This window comes from Acinonyx jubatus, chromosome E1 (assembly GCF_027475565.1).
Source record: "Acinonyx jubatus isolate Ajub_Pintada_27869175 chromosome E1, VMU_Ajub_asm_v1.0, whole genome shotgun sequence".
Taxonomy (NCBI): Eukaryota; Metazoa; Chordata; class Mammalia; order Carnivora; family Felidae; genus Acinonyx; species Acinonyx jubatus.
This window is the reverse complement of record NC_069397.1, coordinates 34,737,955-34,760,441: the sequence shown is the minus strand read 5'-3', so window position 1 is coordinate 34,760,441 and position 22,487 is coordinate 34,737,955. Positions and strand designations below refer to the sequence as shown.

The window sequence follows — 22,487 nt, the reverse complement described above, 5'->3', positions numbered from 1 at the left end:
CTCTAGGCCACACAGCAAACTTCCGGAGTGAGTCTACACCTCCTGAGAAGGACGGGACTAGTAGAGTCCTTCTCCTGGGAACTAGTACTTTTCCTCCTTGGAGCCCCCCCACCCACCCCCAGGCGACAAACTGGACCCACCCCCACCCCAACGGCATGGTCGGGGGAGACCACCACCCATCCTGGCCCGCTCATCAACAATCTCAGTGCCCCGCCTCTGTCTCCATCTGCCTCCCTTCTCCTCTCTGCCCTCCTCAGCTCCTCCTTCCTCTGGGGCGTGGGGTGGGCAACCTCGCCCTCCCTGTCGTGGTGCAGGGAGATGGCATGTGTTTGGGTCAGGGGGTCCCGGCTTTGAGGGCCTCTGGGTGGGGGGAGGAAGCGGCTGGGCACAACTTCCTGCGGCCCGGATTGCTGGATCGCTGATACCCTTCCTCTTCTCCACCCCCCACCCCAATGCAGTGCGACTTCTTTAAGCGGACCCGCTATTACCGGATCATGCCCAAGTACCACGCGGTGCGGATCCGGGAGGAGGAGCGCTATCCGCCTCCAGGGAGCACCGTGCCTACCAAGAAGCACTGGGTCACCAGCTGGCAGAGTCGGGACCGATACTACTGATGTCCTCCCCGATCCCACCCCTGCTCCCCCTGGTGCCCCCTTCTATTTATCATAAGTTATGCCCCGGACGGTCCACAGGGGCCACTGCCTTTGGCTGGCAGCAGCAGACTCAGGCACACGCACCTCTTCGAGCACGCGCGTGGGCTATCCGGCCACGGGCTCCCCGCAGGAGGGCCGGGGTCGCGGGCCCTGCAGTGCTCACCGCAGCCCTGGGCCCTGGACACACGCGGGCCCCCCTGCTTGTGGCCTGTGCTTGTGCCCCACGGCTGGCGCGTGGACATGCGTGGCCCTGCCTCTGCCGGTGCCAAAACCAAGCCAAAGGGCCTCCACCAGAGCCAGGAGGAAAATGCCCCCGCTGTGGTGACACCTCCCCCATGCACACTGGACCCATCTTGAGCCATAGTCACTGGATTGACTCTGCTATTAAGTCTAAAACTACTGACAAGGAACGGCGCGCCGGGCCCCCAGCTCCCGGCACCCATGCCAGAGGGCGCGGGGGCCTGCCTCAGGTTGCCCCCCGTGGCGTTTGCAGGACTGGGCGTGCTCAGACCCAAGAGCAGAGTGAGCTAGAAGGAAGGCCCCCGAGATGGCTTTCCTTCACGGACCTCTGTGAAGCCTCTCTCCTCGGCCACGGCCCGCACTGGCGAGGAGAGCAGTCTGGAGGAACAAAGATGGGCAAAAGCCGCCGGCCAGCTCGACAGGTGGCAGCGGGACTGCCCTGGGAACTCAGTGGAACGCTCAGCAGAGGAGGGGACCAGTCCGGGCCAAGGAGATGTTGGACGTAGAGAGGAGATACCACTTCTTACCCACCACTACTGCGCAGGCCTCTGAAGGCCTGGAGAGACCATCCCCCCCCCCCCCCAACACACCCAAGATCACAGAGGGAGCGACACTTGAATGTAGAACAGGGAGGGAGCCCTGGCCCTGCCCCCTGGGCAGAACCTCTTCTGCCCTCACTGACCATGGGGAGGGGACCTAGAAGGAGAGTTCTTGGCTGTCCTTGGCTTTCTCAGAGCCAACCTAGCTCTGCCTCCTCCCCCGAGGGTAGGTCCTGAGGCCCAGTCTAGAAGTTGAGGCCGGTTCCAGGGAACCTCTCCTGACCCCTGCCACTTGGCGGTTCCCTTTTCCAGTCCCTGTCCCCTTCCATGGTACTGTAGCGGGAGGCTCCCTCCCCCTCCTTGTGCCTTCTTTGTATATAGGCTTCTCAGGCGACCAATAAACAGCTCCCAGTTTTTATGCACTGCATCGGCCTCCATTCACCCCCACCCTGTACCAACCCCAGTTCGGTCTGTTGGATAATGATGTCATCTAGCTGACCCCTGGGTGGACAATGCCAGGTGCGGGGAGGGATCTTAGAGGTGGGGAGGGGGACATACCAGCCCCTGCTCTCAGTGATGTGCTGGTCTAAGGGATGGTCGTGGACATATAACTGAGATCCAGAACCTAAAGTCAGGGAGGGGACCTGAGTAGACTGGATAGAATCCCAAATGGCTTCTTGGTGCACAGTGTGCTGGCCCTGGGGAGGGAGGAGGGAGGGAGAGGTGGTGATGTGCAGGGTCCGGAAGAGGCAGAAAAGCTACTCTGCTGTATAGAAACAGGTAGTCCTGGATACTGGTGCAGGGAGGCTGAGTGCAAGGGCGGAGAGCCAAGAACCTTCATCCAGTGGCTGGGTTCAAATAAGAACCTGCTTTTCTGCAATTGCACCCAAACCCCCGCCCCTAGGCACCATGTTGAGTAGATCAGAGGGTGAACCAGGGACCCAAGACTGGAAAGACGGAAAGGTCCTAGTATCTATTGCGCAGACTCTGGGCAGGGGTACCTGCAGTCCTAGTCTTGTGGTCACTGCTCCAGGGCTGCTTCGGTACTGAGCCCCCTTGGCCCACATTATTGGGCCAAGCTCTCCCTAAGGCCCCCTTTCCATACGAGCCTGGGAGGACTGGGAGGACGGAGCTTTCCCCATGACTTCTTTGTCCTGAATTGTGGTTTGGGTCCTTCCGTCAATCGTCCTCAAAGCTATGGCCTTTGGAAGATTTCCCCAGAGGCTGAAAATTACTACTCAGTGAAGCCTAGAGGCAGATCCTCTATTCAGCCGCTCTGAGAGCCCACAAACCCAGGCTTTTCTCCCAGGACCCCCTGCTGATGTCTGCCTGGGTGTCTCCCAGCCTGCCTCACTGACTGCCCCTCACTTTCTGGGCTGGGATTGCCCCTTTCCGGGATGATTGACAGTGGAAGCTCCACTTCCTCCAGGAAAACCCCAGCCACTACCCAAAGCTCTCAGAACCAATAATAATCGGAACCCCCAGTTCATTTTTCAAAACCTGGGTTATTCGCTCAGTCGGGAGTAACACCACGCGTGGGGTGGCAAAGTCCAGCTGCAGAGCTCAGTCCAGCTCACTCCTGTCTTTTGCAGACACTTTCTACTTATGAAAAAAGGTGGGGTCTAGGGATCTACGCTTTCCTCTGGCCACCTTCACAGGCTCAGCCCCCAGTCTCATATATGTGTGTGTGTATGTGTGTGTGTGTATGACAGACTGTTTATGCTTGGATGAGAACACAGTCTTTCTCTGTCTGTGTCTCTGTCTCTCTTTCTCTCTCTCTCTCTGTCTCTCTCTCTCTCTCTCACACACACACACATACACACACACACACACACACACACACACACACACACACCACAGTGTAAGTAGTCATTTTCAGGACTGGTGCTACACTTTTATGAAAGAAACATCATGGTAGAGAGGCGGCAATACCCACTTTATATAAAAGGGTCCTCGATCATGTCAAGCTTCTGGAGATCCTTGGAGTTGTAGCACCTCCAAACTGTTCCCCAAGAGGGTCTCGGCTTTTGTGTCACTAGAAGGACCCATAAGGTGATTCTCCCCCTTTGGGCACATGGCTGGATGGCACTTCCTGGGCCTTCCGGGTTGGATGAGGTCATGTGACTAATATTGGCCAGTGAGTTGTGAGCAGAAGGGAAGCGGATCGATTCTGGGCTGAGAGACTTAATTGCTGGGCGAGGCCCTCCCGGGCTTTCCCTCCTCTGCTGCTGCTGCTGCTGCTGCTGTAGAAGCCTGGATTGAGAGCCCCCCCTCCCCGCCCCCCACCAACCTGCATTGTATATATAGTGGGAAATCTGGGCATGGTGTGGGTGGAGGTTACCTCAGCATCACCTAAACCTAGCTTGACCACACCATGCCACTCCCGTTATCACCCTGCAGCAAGCTTTGCAGACCTAAGCACAGAGGCCACATTACAGAAGTCCAGCACTTGGGGCGCCTGGGTGGCTCAGTCGGTTAAGCGTCCGACTTCGGCTCAGGTCATGATCTCGCGGTCCGTGAGTTCGAGCCCCGCGTCGGGCTCTGGGCTGACAGCTCGGAACCTGGAGCCTGTTTCAGATTCTGTGTCTCCCTCTCTCTCTGACCCTCCCCCGCTCATGCTCTGTCTCTCTCTGTCTCAAAAATAAATAAACGTTAAAAAAAAAATTCAGAAGTCCAGCACTAACGAGAGGATCACGGGAAATCTCTCTCCTACACCTAGCCTCAGGGCTTACAGCCTTCTCATTATTACTTAAATTTTGACAATAATAGTAATAGCTGCTATTTACTGATTATTTACTATGTGCCAGGCCCAGGGCCGGGCTTTTTTTTTCTTTTTTAAGTTTTTTTTTAATGTTTATTTATTTTTGAGACAGAGAGAGACAGAGTATGAACAGGGGAGGGTCAGAGAGAGGGAGACACAGAGTCTGAAACAGGCTCCAGGCTCCGAGCTGTCAGCACAGAGCCCGACGCGGGGCTCGAACTCACGGACCGCGAGATCATGACCTGAGCCGAAGTCGGACGCTTAACCGACTGAGCCACCCAGGCGCCCCCAGAGCCGGGCTTTTTACATGTAGTATGCCACATACTCTTCCTGGCATCTTGAGGACTGCACTCACCAACATCATCAATGATGTAATTGCCAGCTGGAAGGATGTTTCGTTGTTCCTCCCTGGTGCCTCTGTGGCATGTCTCCGTGGTGACCCCAATTCTATTTTCACATTCTTTTCCCTTCTGTGTGCCAGGTGCTATACCTGGGGCTGGAGATCGAGCAGTGAATTACACAGACACAGACATCCCTGCCCTCCTGAATCTTCAAGTCTAGTGGGGGAGACAGAGGAGTCAGCCGACGATTTCCACTCAGTGTGATAAGACCCGAAAAAGTGCTAAGGTTGGGAGGTCCAAGGAGCCCTTGGAGGGAACCCATAACCCAGCCTGGTAGGGTCAGAGACTTGAAGAAGGAGCAGGTGGTGAGAAAAAAGAATGATCTCGGCAGAAGAGACAGCCTTTGTAACGTCTTGGAGATTGGAGGCTGGTTCAAGGCAGTAGATGATTATGGCTGGGAGTTAAGCAGGGGAATATGGAGAGATGAACCTGGAGAGTTAAGCCAAAGCACATCATGCAGCAGCAGGAAAGGCGCCAGTAAGAAGTGGAGTGCCACTGAACGGCTGTGAGCAAGGGAGGTAACAAGTTCATGGCCAGCTCAGTTGGAAGAGCATGGGACTCTTGATCTCTGGGCGGTGAGTTTGAGCCCCGTGTTGGGCGCAGAGGTGACTTCAATAAATAAAACTAAAAAAAACAAACAAAAACAACAACAGAAAACAAGTTCAGATTTGCATTTGAGAAGGATCCCTGAGCCTCAGTTTCCTCATTTATATAATGGGGACAATAACAGCACAATCGAGCCATCTGGAGAATTAAATAAAATAACGCATGCAAACAGTGCCCAGCACATAGGTTATTATTCGTTCAGCTAAGAGTCCCTGCCATTGTGAAGCCTTCCACATAGCTCGGTGGTGACTGTAATACATTGTTATATAGCAACTACTTACTTACTTAAGCAGCTACCTCCCAAACTGAGAAATGAAACGATCAAGGGGAAAGACTACGTCTTTATTCTTTCTGTGTTTCCTGTTCCCAGCACAAAGCCCAGAGCCTATTGGGCACTTGGTCAGTGGGGCCCAAGAACTGAACAGAGAAAGAGTGAAAACATCAAAGGGGCAAGGCGGGGTCAGGACGTACCACCACGAGAGGGGGCGCCAAGTTCTTATGAGAGCTCAGGGCTACTGGGGAAGGGAGGGCTCCCCAATCCCCAGCACAGATCACCTGCCAGGACCTTTCTCTAAGGAAGCCCAGGGCGAAAATGGTCGCTTTCTCAAGTCAAATGAGTAGAGAATAATAAAATAAGTGTTTTGTAAACTGCACTCATAGCGCCGATGCTAGCGGCTGCCTCCGCCGCCGCCAGTCGTTAGGGTTTTGACTCTGGGTGTCGCCTTTTCCCGAGCCGCTTGGATCTGTGTGCAAGCGGGTGGGGGCAAATCTGTAGGAGGGGTGAGCATGGGCTTGCATCTTGATCCCGAAGTTTGCAAACATTTCCAGTCTAAATCACTGTCATCCGGACCGGGAACCCACCAGACCGTCCCCCTTGGGGAGCGCAAATGCGGATCCGGGCGGGTGAAACAGGTCCCTTTGGGAGGGAAGGGATTCGTTGAAAACTATCCGGATAATTTCAGGGAAGGCGAGCGAAGGAGATTCGGGGAGAGCGCGGGAAAGGAAGTGAAAAGGAGGAATAACGGACCTCTGGGGAGGCAGGGGTTAAGCGGGGCTTGGCCCGGAGGAGGAAAGGGCGGAACGAACGCTCGGGGGGCGGGCCCTCGGTGCTACCCAAGAAAACAACGGGCCTCGCCGGGCATGGACGGGTTAAGGGGGCGGGTCCAGGGGGAGCCACGTGCCGGGGCAAGAGGCGATTGGCTCTGCCGGGGTTGTTTGTGAGCGGCCATTGGCGACGTCAGAGCACCTCGACGAGCCGATTGGCCGGGGCTTGGAGGACTGCCGGGACCGGGGCGGGGAGGAGACCGCGGGCCCCAGTCCCTGGTCCGGGCTGGGCCGCCGCTAGAGCCAGCGCTGACCGCGGAGGGACTGGAGCCCGAGCCCGAGCAGCGGCCGCCGCCGCCGCCGCCGCCGCCATGCGCTGGGTCCGCGCGCTGCTGAAAAATGCGTCCCTGGCAGGGGCGCCCAAGTACATCGAACACTTCAGCAAGTTCTCCCCGTCCCCGCTGTCCATGAAGCAGTTTCTGGACTTCGGTACGGAGTGCGCGGGGGGGCGGCTGGCCGCGGGGGCCCACGGGGCGCCGGGGGGCGGTAAGTGAAGAGGCCCTGGTCTTGAAGGATCAATGCGGAGGAGAAGAAAGGCCCTGCGTGACAGCGAAGGGTTGCTTGGAAGGGTACCAGGCAGGAAAGGGTTAAAGGGGGGGGGGGGCGGGACTGGCCCTGAAAGGGTTAAGGTGCCCTGGGGAAGAGCTCCGGACTAGGTCGTTAATGGGAAGTGGGAGCACTGACAAGGAGGGGTCCAGGTGTCTTGCTGGGCTTTGCGAGAGGTCTTGGAGTAAGGGGCGATGAGGCGGTGATGTTAGGGCAGGAAGGGAGTGGCATATATCCAGACAGAAAGGGTTAACGGTGGTTGCCCTAGTGGCTCAAAGGGTAGGAGTTGGAGAGGAAATAGGGCGGGGATGCTGGTGGCAGTAACAAGGCAGGATTGGGAGGTGCAACCATCTGGAAGAAGACCTGGGCTGGGCTGGGCACCCTGGGGTCAGGTGGGGCCCAGGCTCTTTCAGAAAGTGTCAACAGGAGGGAGGTCGCTGGCCCCTATGCCTCTACCCGCTGAAGGAGCTGGCCCCCAGCTGTCCCAGTGGGCAAGGACACTTGAAGAGCAAATCTGTTTGGGCCTGGCTCCCTGTCCCCAACCGGGCCAAGGCCTGGGGCACCATGAGGTGGAGTCAGGAGGCTTGCAACCTTGGCTGTCCCTAGGTTTCTGGGCCAGGATCACCCACCAGCAGCGTGCTGGGGGCGCCTCTGGAGCAGAAGCAAAGCTGTGCCAGTGTGGCGACTGAAACAGGCATTGTGTGGGCCCTGTCTGTCTACATGTATTTCCGTGGTGCCAGCTGGGGATTAGGAGGGGATGCCCAGGTCTCTCAAGAGTTGAAGAGACAGTGCCTGGCTCGAGTTACAGCTGCGTCACCAATGGGAGGGGGTGGGGAGGTGGCAGCCAGGACACAGGGCCCCTGTTCCCCAGGACTTGTCTGCTTGTCCCCCTGCCCTGTTCGAGCTGTCCCCGTGTAGGAAAGCCTCCTGGGCCCATTCCCAGCCACCAGCAGTTGTCCGGTCCAAACTGGACCCCAGTTATAGAAATGGGCTAGGTGGGGCTCATAGTAGGGTTGGGTCCACTTGTAGTGCAGTGGGGGAAACAGATCTTCAGAAGGACGGTGACATGCCCTTGGTGGCAGAGTTGGGAGCAGAACTTAGACTCGAATCTAGGTCTTCTGACCCTAGGCCATGGCCTTAGTCTATCACTTGGTCTTCATCTTGAAGCCAGACCAAGGATCAAGTATTTGGGTTCCCAAGCCTGGGCCCTGTTTGCCCCACAGGCAGGCATTAATGCAGGAGCAACTCTACAGTGGTCATCAAGACCAGCCTAGGTGAGGACGGACTGGGCCCACAATGACGCTGGGCCCCTGCAGCTGCGATGGACCAGGCTTAGCTCCCCTCGGCCATTTCCAGCCCCGGGAAGGGGTGGTTTTCCCGGGCTTCTCTGCCCACCTGGATCAGCCCCACCCCACCCCCTCTAGTCTGCAGTTGGAGCTTCTGCTAAGAGAGACAGAAAGACACAAAGTGAGATCGCTTAGGCCAGAGGTGGCTCCAAGAGTGCCTGGGAGTGGCCCTGTCCCCTGTGGTAGAAGGCAAGCAGGGGTCAGTGGGGGCTGGGGAGAGGACGCAAGCTTGAAGAGGGTTCGGAGGGGTGGTATGGAGGTGAGAGCAGTGCAGGGGCTTAGGAGAGCTGCTTTGCTTTGTGCCCCTGGTCGCTTCTCTGCACTCTCAGGAAATGAAGGATTTTTTTCCACCTCACCCTGAGATGATCAGTGGCTCCAGTGGTTTGCAGCTGGGTGGGCTCCCCTCTCTCTCTCTCCCTCTAGGGTCCAGCAATGCCTGTGAGAAAACGTCATTCACCTTCCTGAGGCAGGAGCTGCCCGTGCGCCTGGCCAACATCATGAAAGAGATTAACCTGCTTCCCGACCGGGTGCTGAGCACGCCCTCGGTACAGCTGGTCCAGAGCTGGTGAGACCCCTGGCCACTCCCACTCCACTGCCCATGCCGCTGCCAGATGCCCCTGGGCTCAGAGATGGAGTCTTTGTGCTTCCAGCAGCCTTGAGGGAGGTGGGGACAGTGGGGAAGCACAGAGGCTCCAAGAGGCTAGAGAGTTGCCCAAGGTCAAGTGGAATGCGAGGCCAAGATAAAGCTCCTAGCCTCCACGCCTGTGGGCCATCCCTATACTTAACCACTCTCCTTCCTCTGGAAACCCAGGATCCCCCTGGGAAATCATTTTCTGCAGCCGAAACTCAAACCAAGCTCATGTCGCCATTCGCCACTGGCCCTGGTTCTGAAAAGCCAGCACCTACCGGGTAATGTTTATCTGGGGCAACATTGTAGGGCCAGGGAAACAGAATGAAATGAATTTTCAAATTATGTAATCCAAGCTACAAGTCAGACTGTTTTGGATGTTGGGAAACACTCAGACCCAGGCCTAGTACCTACCCCCAAGAACTTTGGAGGGGCAAGGCCCAAAAGTCGTAGCAGTAGCAGAGGGAAATCCTCAGCAAAGCTCACTCTAGAACTCTGTCCCAGGTTAAGTAACTGGATGGCATCAATCAGTGGCCAGTCACGTGAAGAACAAACAGGAGTTTGTAAGGGGCACGAAAGTGGCTAATCATTGTTGGTCTTTGGTGGTACCTGTGCAGAAGCCCTTTGCTGGCTCTTCTGGCAATGGTGTGATGTGGCTGTGGATCCCTGTTGGATTCAGGAGCATGGGTCCACACCTGCTGTGAGCCCAGGGCCATGCTGGGTACGGGAAACAGCAGCAGCAACTGCCCTCAGGGAGCCTGCGATCTGGTAGGGAGCAGAGTGGGTAAATTAAGAGCTCCATAGGCAGTAGTGGGAGCAGTGAGCTGCTGAAGAAGAGTTACTTTTACTTCAGAACCAAAATATTAAAAAAATTTTTTAATGTTGGTTCATTTTTGAGAGACAGAGAGAAGGGGCAGAGAGAGGGAGGCACAGAATCCGGAGCAGGCTCCAGGCTCCGAGCTGTCAGCACAGAGCCGGACGCGGGGCTCGAACTCACGCACCGTGAGATCATGACCTGAGCCAAAGTCAGACGCTCAACCGACTGAGCCATCCAGGCGCCCCCCAAGAACCAAAATATTATTCAAAAGTAACATCGGTTAGGTTTTTCTCCTCATTGTAGAAGTATAACATGCCCACTTTGACATTTGGAAAACACGGAAAAGCAGCTAGAAGAGAATGCCAGCCACTACCCTCCACCCCGTAACCCAACACTGGTAGCGTTTCATAAGGTTTTATTGGGGCCTTTCCAGCATTTTTGCTACGCGTGGATAGGCACACGCAGGACTTTCTCCAATTTAATGAGACGCAGTAAGGAAAGCGTTTTGTGCACAAGGCCAGGCACATAGAAGGTGCACACTGAGTCAGAAAGTTGTGGGGAAGGGGCACCTGCCTGGGTGGCTCAGTGTATTGGGCGACTCTTGATTTCGGCTCAGGTCATGATCTCGGTTCAGGGGTTTCGGCCCCGCACACACCTCTGCGCTGGTGGCACAGAGCCTACTTGGGATTCTCGCTTTCCCTCTCTCTTTCTGCCCCTCTCCCTCGCATGCACATGCTCTCTCTCTCTCTCAAAATTAACAAACGTTTAGAAAAAGAAGCAGAAAGTTGTGGGGAAGTTGAAATGGACGCATAGCGGAGGCAATACATCCCTGGGCCTTATAGGGTGCCTCCGTGAGCCTAGAACTAGAAGAAAGGGAAGGGAAGGGCATTCCAGGCCTTGGAACTGCCAGTGCCAAGGTGTAGAGGCAGGCCTCTGAGACCTCACTCTGTGCCTATAGTGCTTTGGATACAAGCTGTGAAGGGGGGTGGGGGTGGGGGAGGGCGGAAACTGGTCTTCCTATAGCCCCACCAGGTCACCCCTCGCTGGGCCCTGTCCCTCTGAGGTGCAGGACATCTGAGCCAGCCGGTATTTCCCACCATGGGGCATGTGGAAGTCGCAGGGAGGAGACAGAAGGTGCCATCTGGTCCCCCGCTCCTCCTCCGGCTCTGCCCGGCTGACTGGCTGACTGCCTCTCCAGCAGGTCCCTGACTCCAAGACAGGCCCTCTCGGGCCCCTCCCGGGACGCCGTGTTCCTAGGAGAGCCGGAGGATGTCTGTCAGGGTGTAGGGGAGCAGGGAGCTGCTGAACTGCCCGTGACGCCCCCAGGCTCCTGCACAGGCCACTCCTGAAAATGAATTGCACATGGGCGGGCTTGGCCTGGCTTTTCTTCCCCGAAAGCTTGGAAGTGGCGTCCAGCAACAGAAGGTGGGAGCGGAGTTAGACAAGAGAGAACCCCTCCCGGTGGATGATTTAACTCACAGGAGAGCAGGCAACGGGACTGTTAGAGTGAGTGTCCTGGTGCACTGAAGAGAAGCCTGCTGAGGTTTTTTTTCCAGAGAACGGGCATCGGCCGCAGTAAGAGAAGCTGAAGTGTGAGGGGAGGAAGGACTTTCCGATGGGGACGAGGTGGCTGCCTGTGAGAGAGTGCATACCTCCTCCAGGAGCTTGGACGCAGAGGTGGAGGTGGGCAGGGTTCGCACGACAGCAGGGGGACAACATACCAAGGAGCCTGGCAGGAGGGCCACTGTCCTCAGAGTCTGATGGGTAGGGAGGAAATGCCGTCCCTTGGGAAATGGGAGAGGCCTGTGCAAATGCGATCAGAGGCAGTGGTGCTAAGATGTGGCGATAGCTAGCGAGTTTCTCAGCTGCCGAGAGAGTCTAGGCAAGGGTGGAGGGTCAATGTGGACAAGCTGAGCATTCCTGGTTTTAAATAAACCTGATAAATTGTTTCAACCAGACAGACCTGGTGCAGAGGGCGCCTGTTTTGGAAGCGACTGGAAGAGAGTAGAAAGCCCTGGTCGTTGGTGTCGGTGTCAGGACACTTGACTTTGAGGCTTGGCTTTGCTGCTTGCTGGACCCTTCATCCTTGGCAAGCCTCTGGCCTCCCTGAGCCTTGGCTTCCTCCCTCGTAAAATGGGGCTCCATCCTGTTTCTAAGGGCATATGCCACCGTTAGATGCCCTGAGCTCCGGGGCGGCAGTCCCTACAGGCCAAAGATCTGTGACTGTGGCCGAGGTTCTCTTAGACAATGTGGTAATAATAGCGATGGCAATGACCAAAGCAAACAGACCCGGAGGGCCTGCTGTGCATCAGGAACTAGGCATGTCCGTGTATTCCCGCACTTAGCGCTCCCGACCGCCCGAGGAAGGAGGCCTTGTTTTTATCCCCGTTTCATAGATGAGCAGGCTGAGGTTCAGAGAGGTGAAGACACAGGTGTGAGATCACTCAGGCTGCTGGTGAGAGAGCCGGGACTCCAGCGGCGGCCTTGTGACCTGGTGGCTGCGTTCATAAGGGGAGGGGAAGAGTGCTGTGTTTGGCGGGGGTGGGGGTGGGGGTGGGGGGGTGGGGGGGAGTGGGCAGCGACGTGGATCAGAGGTTTCCACACTCACGAAGCGAGTCCTCCACAGACAGTAGGGCTCCCCTTATCGGAACGTGTGCCGCCTAGGGATGCTGAGCACGGAGCAGGAGAGAAAGCCAGCCCAAGGAGGAGGGCGTGGCGCTGGTAGGCGTGTGCTTCCAGAAGGTAGGGGGTTAAGTGAGGTTAAGAATCTCCTGCCACCAAGGGGTGGCAGGGAAAGGGGCCGGGGGCCGTATGGCCAGCACCTTCTCATGAACCTCCCTTGCCCGTCAGTGAGGTCTAGACCCCGCACCCCAACCCTACAGGAACCACGGCCCTTGAGAACCCAGGGCCCGCCGTACCCCAGGCATGGGGCTGGGGCTGGGGCCAAATCGTCACCGACCCCCTCACCCACTCCTTCCAGGATCAGAGTTGAGACTGAGAACCTCAGAGTGCTATTGCCGTGAACCCCACTTTATAGCCGGGGACCTGAGCGGCTCAGCGGCTTCTGTAGCCACAGGACCCGAGTCTGCCTGGCTCAGGGACTGCACCCAGCACCCCTCCACAGAGCAGCTTCCATCTGGACGATGCAGGACAGGTCTGTCACCTCCCCCTCCTCAAATGGCCACGGCCTCATTCACACTTCTTATTCCCAGCGGCTGTGGACGTTACTGCATGGTGTGCGCTCACCCCCTCCACCTCACCACATGTTCCGCCACCCCCACCCCTCCCCCGCCTCCCAAATCCAGGGCTCTGGGCAGGCTAGAAGGCCCCAGAAGGCAGGCACCCCGGGGCCTGATTTGCTGAGGTCGGCAGGCCCAGGCCTTCCCTAGGGCAGCTGTGTCGGGCCCCCGCTGCCGGCTGGGCCTGCTCTGTCCGGCCATGGGTTTGGGGGGCGGATAAACTTAGAAGTGAAGTGGAATGCCTGTCATTGCACCACCGCTTTCGGGCCTCCCGGGTCTGAGCCCAGTTCTTTCTCCGGCCCTCGGAGTGGGGGGCAGCGCGGGAGCCAGCGAGCCTCACTCCTTCCCCGGTGCCTCTCCCTTTAGGATCCGATCGTGACATCCGGTGCAGCAGACCTTGCAAGGCTTCAGGCGGGGGCTGGGGTCCTCTGGGAAAATCCTTCCCATCCTCTCCTCTCCCCTCCTGAGAGTCCACCTGGGAGGACTACTCCCCAGAAGGAAAGGCCCTTCGAGGCAGGCCGGCAGGGGTTCTAACCCAGGGGTTCTGGGCTCCACTCCCCAGCTGGTTTCCTCCCCCTCCTCTCTTCTACCTACCCCAGCCTTGCACCCTTGCAGGTGTTCTCCCCAGATCCCCTCGCCCTCCCAGAATCCTGAGCGTGAAGCTTATCCTGGGCATGGCGGTGAGGGGGTGGAACAGGGATCTGGCGGCACACAGCCTGCGAGAGAGAGAGAGAGAGAGAGAGGCCCTGCTCTGCACGGTAGCCCCCTCATCTGTGGAATGGGTGCAGCAGGAGCACCTAGCTCCCTGGTTAACGCGGAGGCTAACGTAGGGGAGCAGGCAAGCACAGGGCCGAGCTCTGTCCGAGCCTGGCCCCCTGGAAATGCCGGCCGCCATCACATTGGCCCCAGCACTATGAGGACCAGTGTAGGTGGCGGGCAGCTGGCCACACGGTGTGGACTTGGAGTCAGACAGACGTGGATTTGAAGCCCAGCGCGACATTTAAACCTCCACTCGTGACAAGGACGCACATCTAGAGAGTGCTCACTGTGTGCTAGGCACTGTGCCAATGGTCACGTTCGACCCTCACTGAAAGGTAGCAATAGCAGTAGGTACAAGACCCTCCGTTTTCCTGAGGCGGAAACTCGGGCCCAGAGAGGCTGCATGACTTACACAGGCAACACAGCCACGAAGCGGGAAAGCCGGGAAGGCGACTCAGTAGAGCCAGCCCCCAAGCCAGCTCTCCCACTCTCTCCTCCGCTGTCTGAAGCAAGAGAGGGAAGACAGCGGTTGGTAGGTGAAGGGGGAAGGGTATTCTGCACAGAGGGACCCGCGGGGACACAGAGGTGAGCGTTTTGAGCAGACGGCACTACGGGGTGGCAAGAGTGCCGGAGGCTTGAGTCTTCTCTTACACCACCTCCCAGCTGTACGGCTGCTTCAGGCCTCAGTTGAGGAACCTGTGAAACGGGGCTAATTCCTGCTCGTCATACCTGTCAAGGTCAAAGCACTGTGTACAAAGGAACGCTCCTGCTGCGGAGGGGCCTCTCCTAGAGACTGTTGGGCCCCACAGCCCTCTGCCCCAGGCAGCCCCTTCCTGCTGGCTAGAAGTGTTTCTCCCGGAGAGAGGCTCCGCTTGGTGGCCTTCCCCAGGAGAACAGCCTGTGGACTGGGCATGTCAGCCGGGGCACAGCGGGGGTCCCAGCTCACGGGCTCTAGGTTGACACAGGCTCTGGGTTGATACCCTCTGCTGCCACGGGTGGGCCTGACTCCCTTTTACCGGCCGGTCCCCTGCTGCCCCGAGTTCAGGACTTCCTAACACTCCCCCGGTTACCTAGCTCTTTTGTAGATCCTGAGGAAATTGGCCTCCCAACGAGGCCTGCGGATGGGAGCAGCAGGCGGCCACGTACCCCTGTCGGGCCTTTGGAGTGGAGTGAGCTTTCCTGACTCGCTGGGGGCTCCAGCCCCACCCATGGCCAGGGCCGGGCCTGCCTGCCCCACTCCTGTGTCCTTCCCACCTGCCCTTCAAAATCCACTCCCCTGGGCAGACTGCACGGCTCCTGTGCCCAGCCCAGAGTGTTAGGCTATAATCCTCACTGAGCCTGGGCTCCGACATGCCCCGGGCTGGCCAGCCGTGCCTCGTGGGATGAAACAGCAACCCGACAGGTCAGATGTTACAGTCGGTTTCTGTGAAGGGCGCTCAGGGAGGTTAAGTGACTTGCTCCAGCCTCCTCTCACTGCAGAATCTTGGTCCGTAATCCATGAGGCCCCGGGGTTGGGAGGATGTCCAGTGCCCTCCTGAGACTGCCATTCTTAGATCCCAAAGCAAAGGTGCTATATGGGGGACCAGCAAATGAGAGATGTTCTTGCATAACTTACTGTGTTGTCAGGGAGATCCGCATACAGATGAAACGCATTGGGAAAACGTGTGGTGCGGCCTGTCGACCAGTGCCGTCCGGGTGCCGCCCACCGTAGGGGCGGGGCAGGCATGGGGCCAGCTGTCAGGTGGGAAGGGGGGCCGGGCCTGGCCTGGAGCTGAGGCCATGTCCCCCCTCCCCCACTGCACACAGGTATGTCCAAAGTCTCCTGGACATCATGGAGTTCCTGGACAAAGACCCCGAGGACCATCGTACCCTGAGCCAGTGAGTGAGGGCCTCCACCGGGGGCAGGAGGGCAGGTGCAGGCGAGGGGGCTCGGGGTCACAGCCCAGATGCAGAAATGCCAGGAGGATGGAAGAAATGACCTCTGTCCTCAAGGCTATCTAGTCTGAGGGGGGAGTTGGCCCCTGGCCTCGGTGTCCCTGAGTCTGACTGGGGGATCCGAGCCCCTGCCCGTGAGGAGTTCCCAGCTGTCAGACAGGTGGTGGGAGATTCAGGGCAGGCTTGGGAAGCAGTGGGGAAGGCACCGTGTGTCCGTCAGGTTGGGAAGGGTCGAGTGAATGAAGACTCGGGGAGAGGACGTCAGAGGAGCCCAAGGGGGCCCAGGGTTGGGACAGGGCGGGGGGCCGACAGCCGCCGTGCCCTACAGGTTCACCGATGCCCTGATCACCATCCGGAACCGCCACAACGACGTGGTGCCCACCATGGCGCAGGGCGTGCTGGAGTACAAGGACACCTACGGCGACGACCCGGTCTCCAACCAGAACATCCAGTACTTTCTGGACCGCTTCTACCTCAGCCGCATCTCCATCCGCATGCTCATCAACCAGCACAGTGAGCAGGGGCTGGGGGAGGTGGCTCAGGACCCGAAAGAGGGATCCTGGCTCCACGGCGGAGAAGGAACACGGCAGCAACGAGGCGTGTTGTTCTCCGTGTTTGTAGGATGCAAAATCATGCTCCCTCCCTACACACTGTCCCGTGTGGTATTCGTCAAAACCCTCTAGTACTTTCGGCAACAGTTTGCTGTTCCGAGTCCCCCAGTCCCAAAGTATTCACTGTGATTGTTGAGAGATTGTAACCAGTTGAAAATCAAATGAGTTCCTCATGCTCAGATTATTTCTGATGCAGGGCGAGGAAAATCATTTTTGTAAGTGGTTTAGCAGAAGGAGGAAGAAATGTAATGTGGGCTGTGTGGGGGAGGAGGCTCTCTGAGCAGACTTCAGGTCTGCAAACAGTCCAGACGGGGAGGAGGTGGGGGGGAGAGGTGTTAAGCATAGGGGTGGAGTCAGAGAGCCCTGGGGGCAGGAGGGGAGCCCCACGGACAGCACCCTTCCTTCCTGCCTACAGCCCTGATTTTTGACGGCAGCACCAACCCGGCCCACCCCAAACACATTGGCAGCATCGACCCCAACTGCAACGTCTCCGAGGTGGTGAAGGGTAAGCCATGCCCACCATGCTGACCCACACGGAGGAGCCCCAGAGACCCCCTTCAGGCCACCTGGCCCGAGGCTGAGCCATTCCTCGGCGGGTGGGGGCCTCGTCCCCTTGGGTGTAATGTTAGCGATGCCCACCCCCCCCCCCCCCCGCCCAAGCCAGTGCCAAGAGGGCCAGCTGCCTGCTGGGACCACCCCATTCCCTAAATGGCCCCTCTCTTCTCTCAGATGCCTATGATATGGCCAAGCTCCTGTGTGACAAGTACTACATGGCCTCCCCTGACTTGGAGATCCAAGAGATCAATAGTGAGTGAACAAGGCCGTGTGTGTGTGTGTGTGTGTGTGTGTATGTGTGTGTGTTTGTCTAAGGGCTCCGGAGTAGAAGGTGATATGGGAGAGTCAGGAAAAGACCTGGGGGGGGGGGGGGGGGGAGAAAAAGGAAAAGCACTGAATGGGGCAGAAGCAGAGCTAGTATTGACTTATTATTAGCAGTATCATTACTAATTTATATTAAGCATTTATTAGGCAGTAAACACGCCAGGCGAGGCACTCTGTTCTCGTGGAGGCTACGTTCTTGGTGCTGGGTGTTAGCCAGTGAACAAATAATAAACAAGCTAATTTCAGATGGTGACAAGTGATGGGGAGGAAGCAAGATGAGGTCACACGACAGCGATGGCGAGGAGCGGTGTATTTAATAGGGTATCAATTTGGCTGCCCTTCCAGAATCCAGACAACAGTGGCTTAATTAAAAGAGAGGCTTCCCCCTCTCCAGCCCCTGGGGCAGAGCAGTCAGAGCTCGCCACCCACCCTGAGGTCTCAGTTCCAGCTGGAGAAGGGGAAGAAGACGTAGAAGGCAGGGCTCAGGGGGTGGACAGTCACTCCCCTAAGTCACCTGGCCATGCCCGGCTGCCAGGGAGCCTGGGAATTCAGTCTAGCTGGGCAGCCACGTGCCCATTAAAACTTTGGGGGAGGGGGTGTCTATTACCAAAAGAGGAAGGCAAGAGGGGATACAAGAAGGTGGCTGCAAGGGTCCTACTTTGGATGGGGTGGTCAGGGACCAGCAGGACCAGTGAGATGGACGGGAAGGGGTTGGAGACAGAGACCAGGGCACGCAGGGCCCATGGCCACAGACAGGAGCTGGGATTTTGTGTGCAGCGGGAAGCCCATCGGAGGATTTGAAACACAGCGATGCCAGGGTCTGACTTACGTTGCGAAGATATTTAGAGGTTGCAGAGGGTGGGTGAGACCTCAGGAAGACCAGTTAGGAGGTCACTGCAGGAATCCATGGGAGGGCAAGGCAGCAGAGACGAAAAAAAGAGGGTAGATTTGATAAAAAGAAATAGAGAGGCCAGGACCTGCTGATGAATCAGGGGCATAGGAGAAAGGGCGATCAGGGATCTGGAAGTTTCCATACCCTTCCCCTCCCCCACCTGCTCCTTAGCCGCCCCCTACCTGGGTTCCAGAAACCTAGGTAGGTATTTCATGCCTGGAAGTCATGCTGCCCACATCCTTAAGGCCCAGTTCAAGTTCAGGTCCTCGGAAAAGCCTTCCTGCACCTCCTAGAAAACATAGTTAGGCACCCACCTACCTCTGTTTGAGTTCCTTGGGGACAAAGATAGAAGGGCAGAGACAGGCTGCTTTACTTCAGTATCCCTGGGGTCAAGTTCAGGGCCTGGCACATAGCTCTGGGTACCACACCCAATGTGAAAGTCAGTTGTGTGTTTGTCCAGACTTGAATTTCCAAGATGGTAGGGCTGAGTTTTATTCAACTTTATGCCCCACTGCCCAGCGCAGGGCCTGAGATTCCTTCATTCCATAATCCACTGCACACTTTTTGAGCTCCTGCTACGAAGCTCTGTGCCAGGTACCTGGAAAAGACACCAAGAAACTCTCCAGGCCAGAGCGATTCTTGAGGGGCAGAGTGCTGTTCTAAGAGTCATGTGGAGCACCTCTCCCCTCCCCGCACTGGATTAAAAAAATCTCTCCAGGGGGCGCCGCTGGGTGGCTCAGTCAGTTAAGCATCCAACTTCGGCCCAGGTCATGATCTCGTGGTTTGTGGGTTCGAGCCCCGCGTCGGGCTCTATGCTGACAGCTCAGAGCCTGGAGCCTGCTTCGGATTCTGTGTCTCCCTCTCTCTCTGCCCCTCCCCCACTTGTGCTCTGTCTCTCAAAAATAAATAAACATTAAAAAAAAAAAAAAAAAAGAACTCCCAGGGATTCTGGTGTCCGGGTGAATGCTAGGAGGCTGGATATGGGATGGATAGATACTTCTTGAATGGATGGTGGCTCGATAAACAGGGGATCAAGGGCAGGATGGGTCTGTACCCTCCGAATGCATGGATAACTGAGAAGGATAGATGTTTGAATAGATGCATAGTTGAGGGACAGTTGGATGGTTGAATGGACACTGGATGGGTAGTTGGAGGAATGCATAAATGGTGACCATTAAACATCAGTGGTTGGATGGATGGATGAACAGATGGATGGACGGACATTTTATAACGGATAGATACCATATGAACAGATAGATGGTTGAACGGACGCCGAACGAATGGACAGCTGGATGAACAATTGCCCGATGGGTGGCCCAGCAGATGGTTGGACGATAGATGGGTGGTTGAGTGCTGGGTCCTAGGTGCTGAGTGAATGAATGCAGAATGGTGACCTCTCGACAGTTTTCTGATCCTTGGTCTTGACTTTCCCCGCAGCCTCCAACTCCAAACAGCCAATTCACATGGTCTATGTCCCTTCCCACCTCTACCACATGCTTTTTGAACTCTTCAAGGTAAGGGGGCGGGGGATGGCCCTCCCTCTGTGGGGTTGGGGGTGGTTGGGCCAGGCCGCTCCCACTCATCACTTCCCCCTTTCCCTTCACAGAATGCCATGCGCGCAACTGTGGAAAGCCACGAGTCCAGCCTTGTCCTCCCACCTATCAAGGTCATGGTGGCCTTGGGTGAGGAAGATCTGTCCATCAAAGTATGTGGCTCTTGGTTTGGGGCCGGAGGACAGCGGGGTGGGAACTTCCCTCCCACCATGAGATGGGCTCAGAGAAGACCCTGGGGATGGGGACGACCAAGAGAGGGTCAGGGGTGTCAGGGTGTGGGTGGCGTGAGCACTGACGACATATCCGTCTCCCTCAGATGAGTGACCGGGGTGGGGGAGTCCCCCTGAGGAAGATCGAGCGACTCTTCAGCTACATGTACTCCACAGCCCCCACCCCCCAGCCAGGCACTGGAGGGACCCCGCTGGTGAGACGGCTTCTCTCCAGTCCCCCCCGCCCCCACCTCCTAAAGGATGCCTGTCTTTTCACCTCATCAAACAGTCACTGTCCCCATCACTTGCCTCCTCGATTCCCGTGGTCTTTGTTCTCGTATGGCTGTGTGTGGTGTCAGTCACCTTTCCCAGTCTGGGGGGTTGGGGGGTGGGGAGGGCACCTCTCCCACTCCCCCCCTCCCCCCAGCCTGTGGCTGCCTTCTGACCTGACCTGCAGGTATCTGTCTGTCACCTTTCCTCAACCCTCCCTCTCACACTAGCGCCCCACGAAGTTACTGCCTCTCCCTCTGCTTTGTTCACTCTCCAGCACCTCCCCGCCTTCCCAGCAGAGCAGGAGGTGTGGGAACGGGAGCCCCTGGACCTGTCCAGACCCACTGGCTCCCAGGGCCAAGCTCCTCTGCCTCCCCTGCTTCCTACCAACCCCAGCTGAGACGGCTCAGCCTTTCTGGCTCCACCAGACCCATTTCCCTCACCCCCGGGGGATCCTGGGAATCCCCTGGCCCTAACCCCGACTCGGCACATTGGGTCCCTGCAACTCCAGGAGGCCCAGCACCAGCCTCCACATCACGCTCCCTTGCTGCCCCCTTGTAGGCTGGCTTCGGGTACGGGCTCCCCATTTCCCGCCTCTATGCCAAGTACTTCCAGGGAGACCTGCAGCTCTTCTCCATGGAGGGCTTTGGGACCGATGCTGTCATCTACCTCAAGGTGAGGCTCCGAGACCGCAGGGCCCGGCCTGTGGGGGTTTCCTGGCGTGTCGGCCCGCTGTTGGGTTTCTTCTCCATACCCCCAGTCCTCTCCCCATTCCAGACTGAGAATCCGAGCAAAGCTATAGTTCCCCAACCCCAGGCATTCCCAGCCCGGCAGGCAATTCAAGGAAGTCCACGGTCTATGACCAAGACCCCTGCTCTGGGGGCCTTTGACTTCTTATACCCAGGAGGAAGGGGTGTACCATAGAGAACTTTCGTTCAGCTCAGGAAGAGACTGAGGCCCAGCGTCCGTGAGCCTGTTCAAGGTCACAGCCTACCCTCCCTCTGCCCCCCTGGCCCTTTCAGTGAGCAGCCTCCCTGGATGGGCAGGAGCAAGGCACAGAAGGGACCGGTCCTTTCGTGGGCCTTTGTGGGCCAGGGTCAGTTGTCTCAGCCAGTGTCTGGCACCTGGCTGGGCTGACTCAGACATGGTCATGTTCAGAGGCCACCACAACCCACCCGGGGGGAAAGGGCGATCTCCTGAGGAGTGGGTGAGGCGCTGGGAAGCGGGACGAGCTGACCCTAGTGCTCTCCAGGCCCTGTCCACGGACTCCGTGGAACGCCTGCCCGTCTACAACAAGTCAGCCTGGCGTCACTACCAGACCATCCAGGAGGCGGGCGACTGGTGTATGCCCAGCACGGAGCCCAAGAACACGTCCACCTACCGTGTCAGCTAGGGGCCGCCTCGCTCCCCTGCACCTGAGAGGATGGACTGCTGAATCTGGGACTGGCCACCACGGTGACCCTCCCCAGCGCCCCCCCAGGTTGGGGGGAGGCTCCCCCTGATGACCAGCTTCTGTCTCTGTGGAAATCATGGTGACCAGTCCGTGGGGGGCCCCTAAGTGCCAATCTCTGTCTCCACGGAGACCCCTAAGCAGTCTCCCTGGTGTTCAGGCTCGGTGGGCGATGCCTGAGGACGGGGGACCGTCTCCATCCTGATGGGGTGTCCCAGAGCTATGTTTCCATGGCCGTCCTCCTTCTGAGACGAGGGCTGCCACTTTGCTGCCAGGGGTCCTGGGTCCCCCTCACTGCCCTCCACGGCCCTGACCTTCCAAGTGGACACCCTGCTTGCCTTCTCCTCCTCCCCCAGCCCGTGCAGGCACCCTGGCCCTCGTCCAGTGTCAGCATTAGGAAGGAGCCGGGCGTCCCCGGGTGGAGAAAGGGGGTTGCACCCTTGGGCCCCTGGCTGGGGACCTGGTCCGACAGCGCCTCCCTCCACCCGGAGCTTTGAAGGTCAAGGTTAGGAGGCGGGAGTTCTCACCCAGGGCTCACCCTTAAAGTGGGAGACCCTGGGAGGCCCCAGAGATCAGCTGCCCTCAGCCAAGTTTCTCAGAGCCCCTCAGGCACCTCCCAAGCCCTCCCCTGGCATGTCCTCACATGCACACACCCACCTGCCGGCCCCACACCCACACGGTTCCACCTGAGCTCCAGACCCCACCTCCCACTGTGCCTGGACACGCAGGTGCTTGGGGTGGCTTTCTCCCTAGAATGCTCTATGTGCATAGCTAGTTTTATAGCCCTGAAAGCCCCCACCCTTCCCCTTAGCACACAGGGGGTTAAAGTTGTGTGTTCCTCCTAGTGGCTGTGATGATGACCGTGACATCCACAGTAAAGAGGAGATTGAATGAGACCGTGTCCTGGCTGCTTTCCTGGGCGGGGGGGGGAAGGAGATCCACATGCATAAACAACACACGCAGACTGCGGTCCCTGTGACTACCATATGACGCGCCCAGGACACCCAGCCCAGGGCATGACTCAGTGTCTACCACGAGCACAGCACCAG

The 22,487-nt window shown here is 57.7% G+C and overlaps 2 protein-coding genes across 4 annotated transcripts in view; both read left to right on the top strand.

Annotated features, from left to right (window-relative positions):
* The window catches only part of ITGA3 (integrin subunit alpha 3), a 30,706-nt gene extending 28,856 nt beyond the window's left edge, over nt 1-1,850 (top strand). The window contains exon 26 of one of the 2 annotated variants that reach the window (XM_027034043.2): nt 459-1,850. In XM_027034043.2, coding sequence (XP_026889844.2) covers nt 459-614 — 156 coding nt within the window. In that variant the 3' untranslated portion in view covers nt 615-1,850. The remainder of the gene's footprint in view (nt 1-458) is intronic. The other variant, XM_027034044.2, reaches the window with a different exon arrangement.
* Nucleotides 1,851-6,500: 4,650 nt separating this feature from the next.
* Nucleotides 6,501-22,334, top strand: PDK2 (pyruvate dehydrogenase kinase 2). Of its 2 annotated transcripts, none has more exons than XM_027034048.2 (11): nt 6,501-6,733; nt 8,620-8,761; nt 15,446-15,517; nt 15,903-16,087; nt 16,601-16,690; nt 16,915-16,992; nt 19,394-19,470; nt 19,563-19,661; nt 19,826-19,933; nt 20,550-20,663; nt 21,241-22,334. In XM_027034048.2, exons 1-11 carry the CDS (start codon nt 6,616-6,618, stop codon nt 21,379-21,381), a joined length of 1,224 nt encoding a protein of 407 aa, XP_026889849.2. In that variant the 5' UTR covers nt 6,501-6,615; the 3' UTR covers nt 21,382-22,334. The 2 variants fall into 2 exon arrangements, with proteins under 2 accessions (XP_026889849.2, XP_026889850.2); XM_027034049.2 differs by lacking the exon at nt 6,501-6,733 and adding an exon at nt 11,198-11,324 and having other exon boundaries at nt 8,630-8,761.
* The last annotated feature ends 153 nt before the right edge of the window (nt 22,335-22,487 follow it).

What these genes read in the sequence shown, in the direction of transcription:
- PDK2 (XM_027034048.2), top strand. Translation starts at nt 6,616, where the DNA reads ATGCGCTGGGTCCGCGCGCTGCTGAAAAATGCGTCCCTGGCAGGGGCG. An exon ending in GTACAGCTGGTCCAGAGCTG is followed by an intron (nt 8,762 to 15,445) that starts GTGAGACCCCTG and finishes CACTGCACACAG; the next exon opens with GTATGTCCAAAGTCTCCTGG. An exon ending in CGTCTCCGAGGTGGTGAAGG is followed by an intron (nt 16,691 to 16,914) that starts GTAAGCCATGCC and finishes CTCTTCTCTCAG; the next exon opens with ATGCCTATGATATGGCCAAG.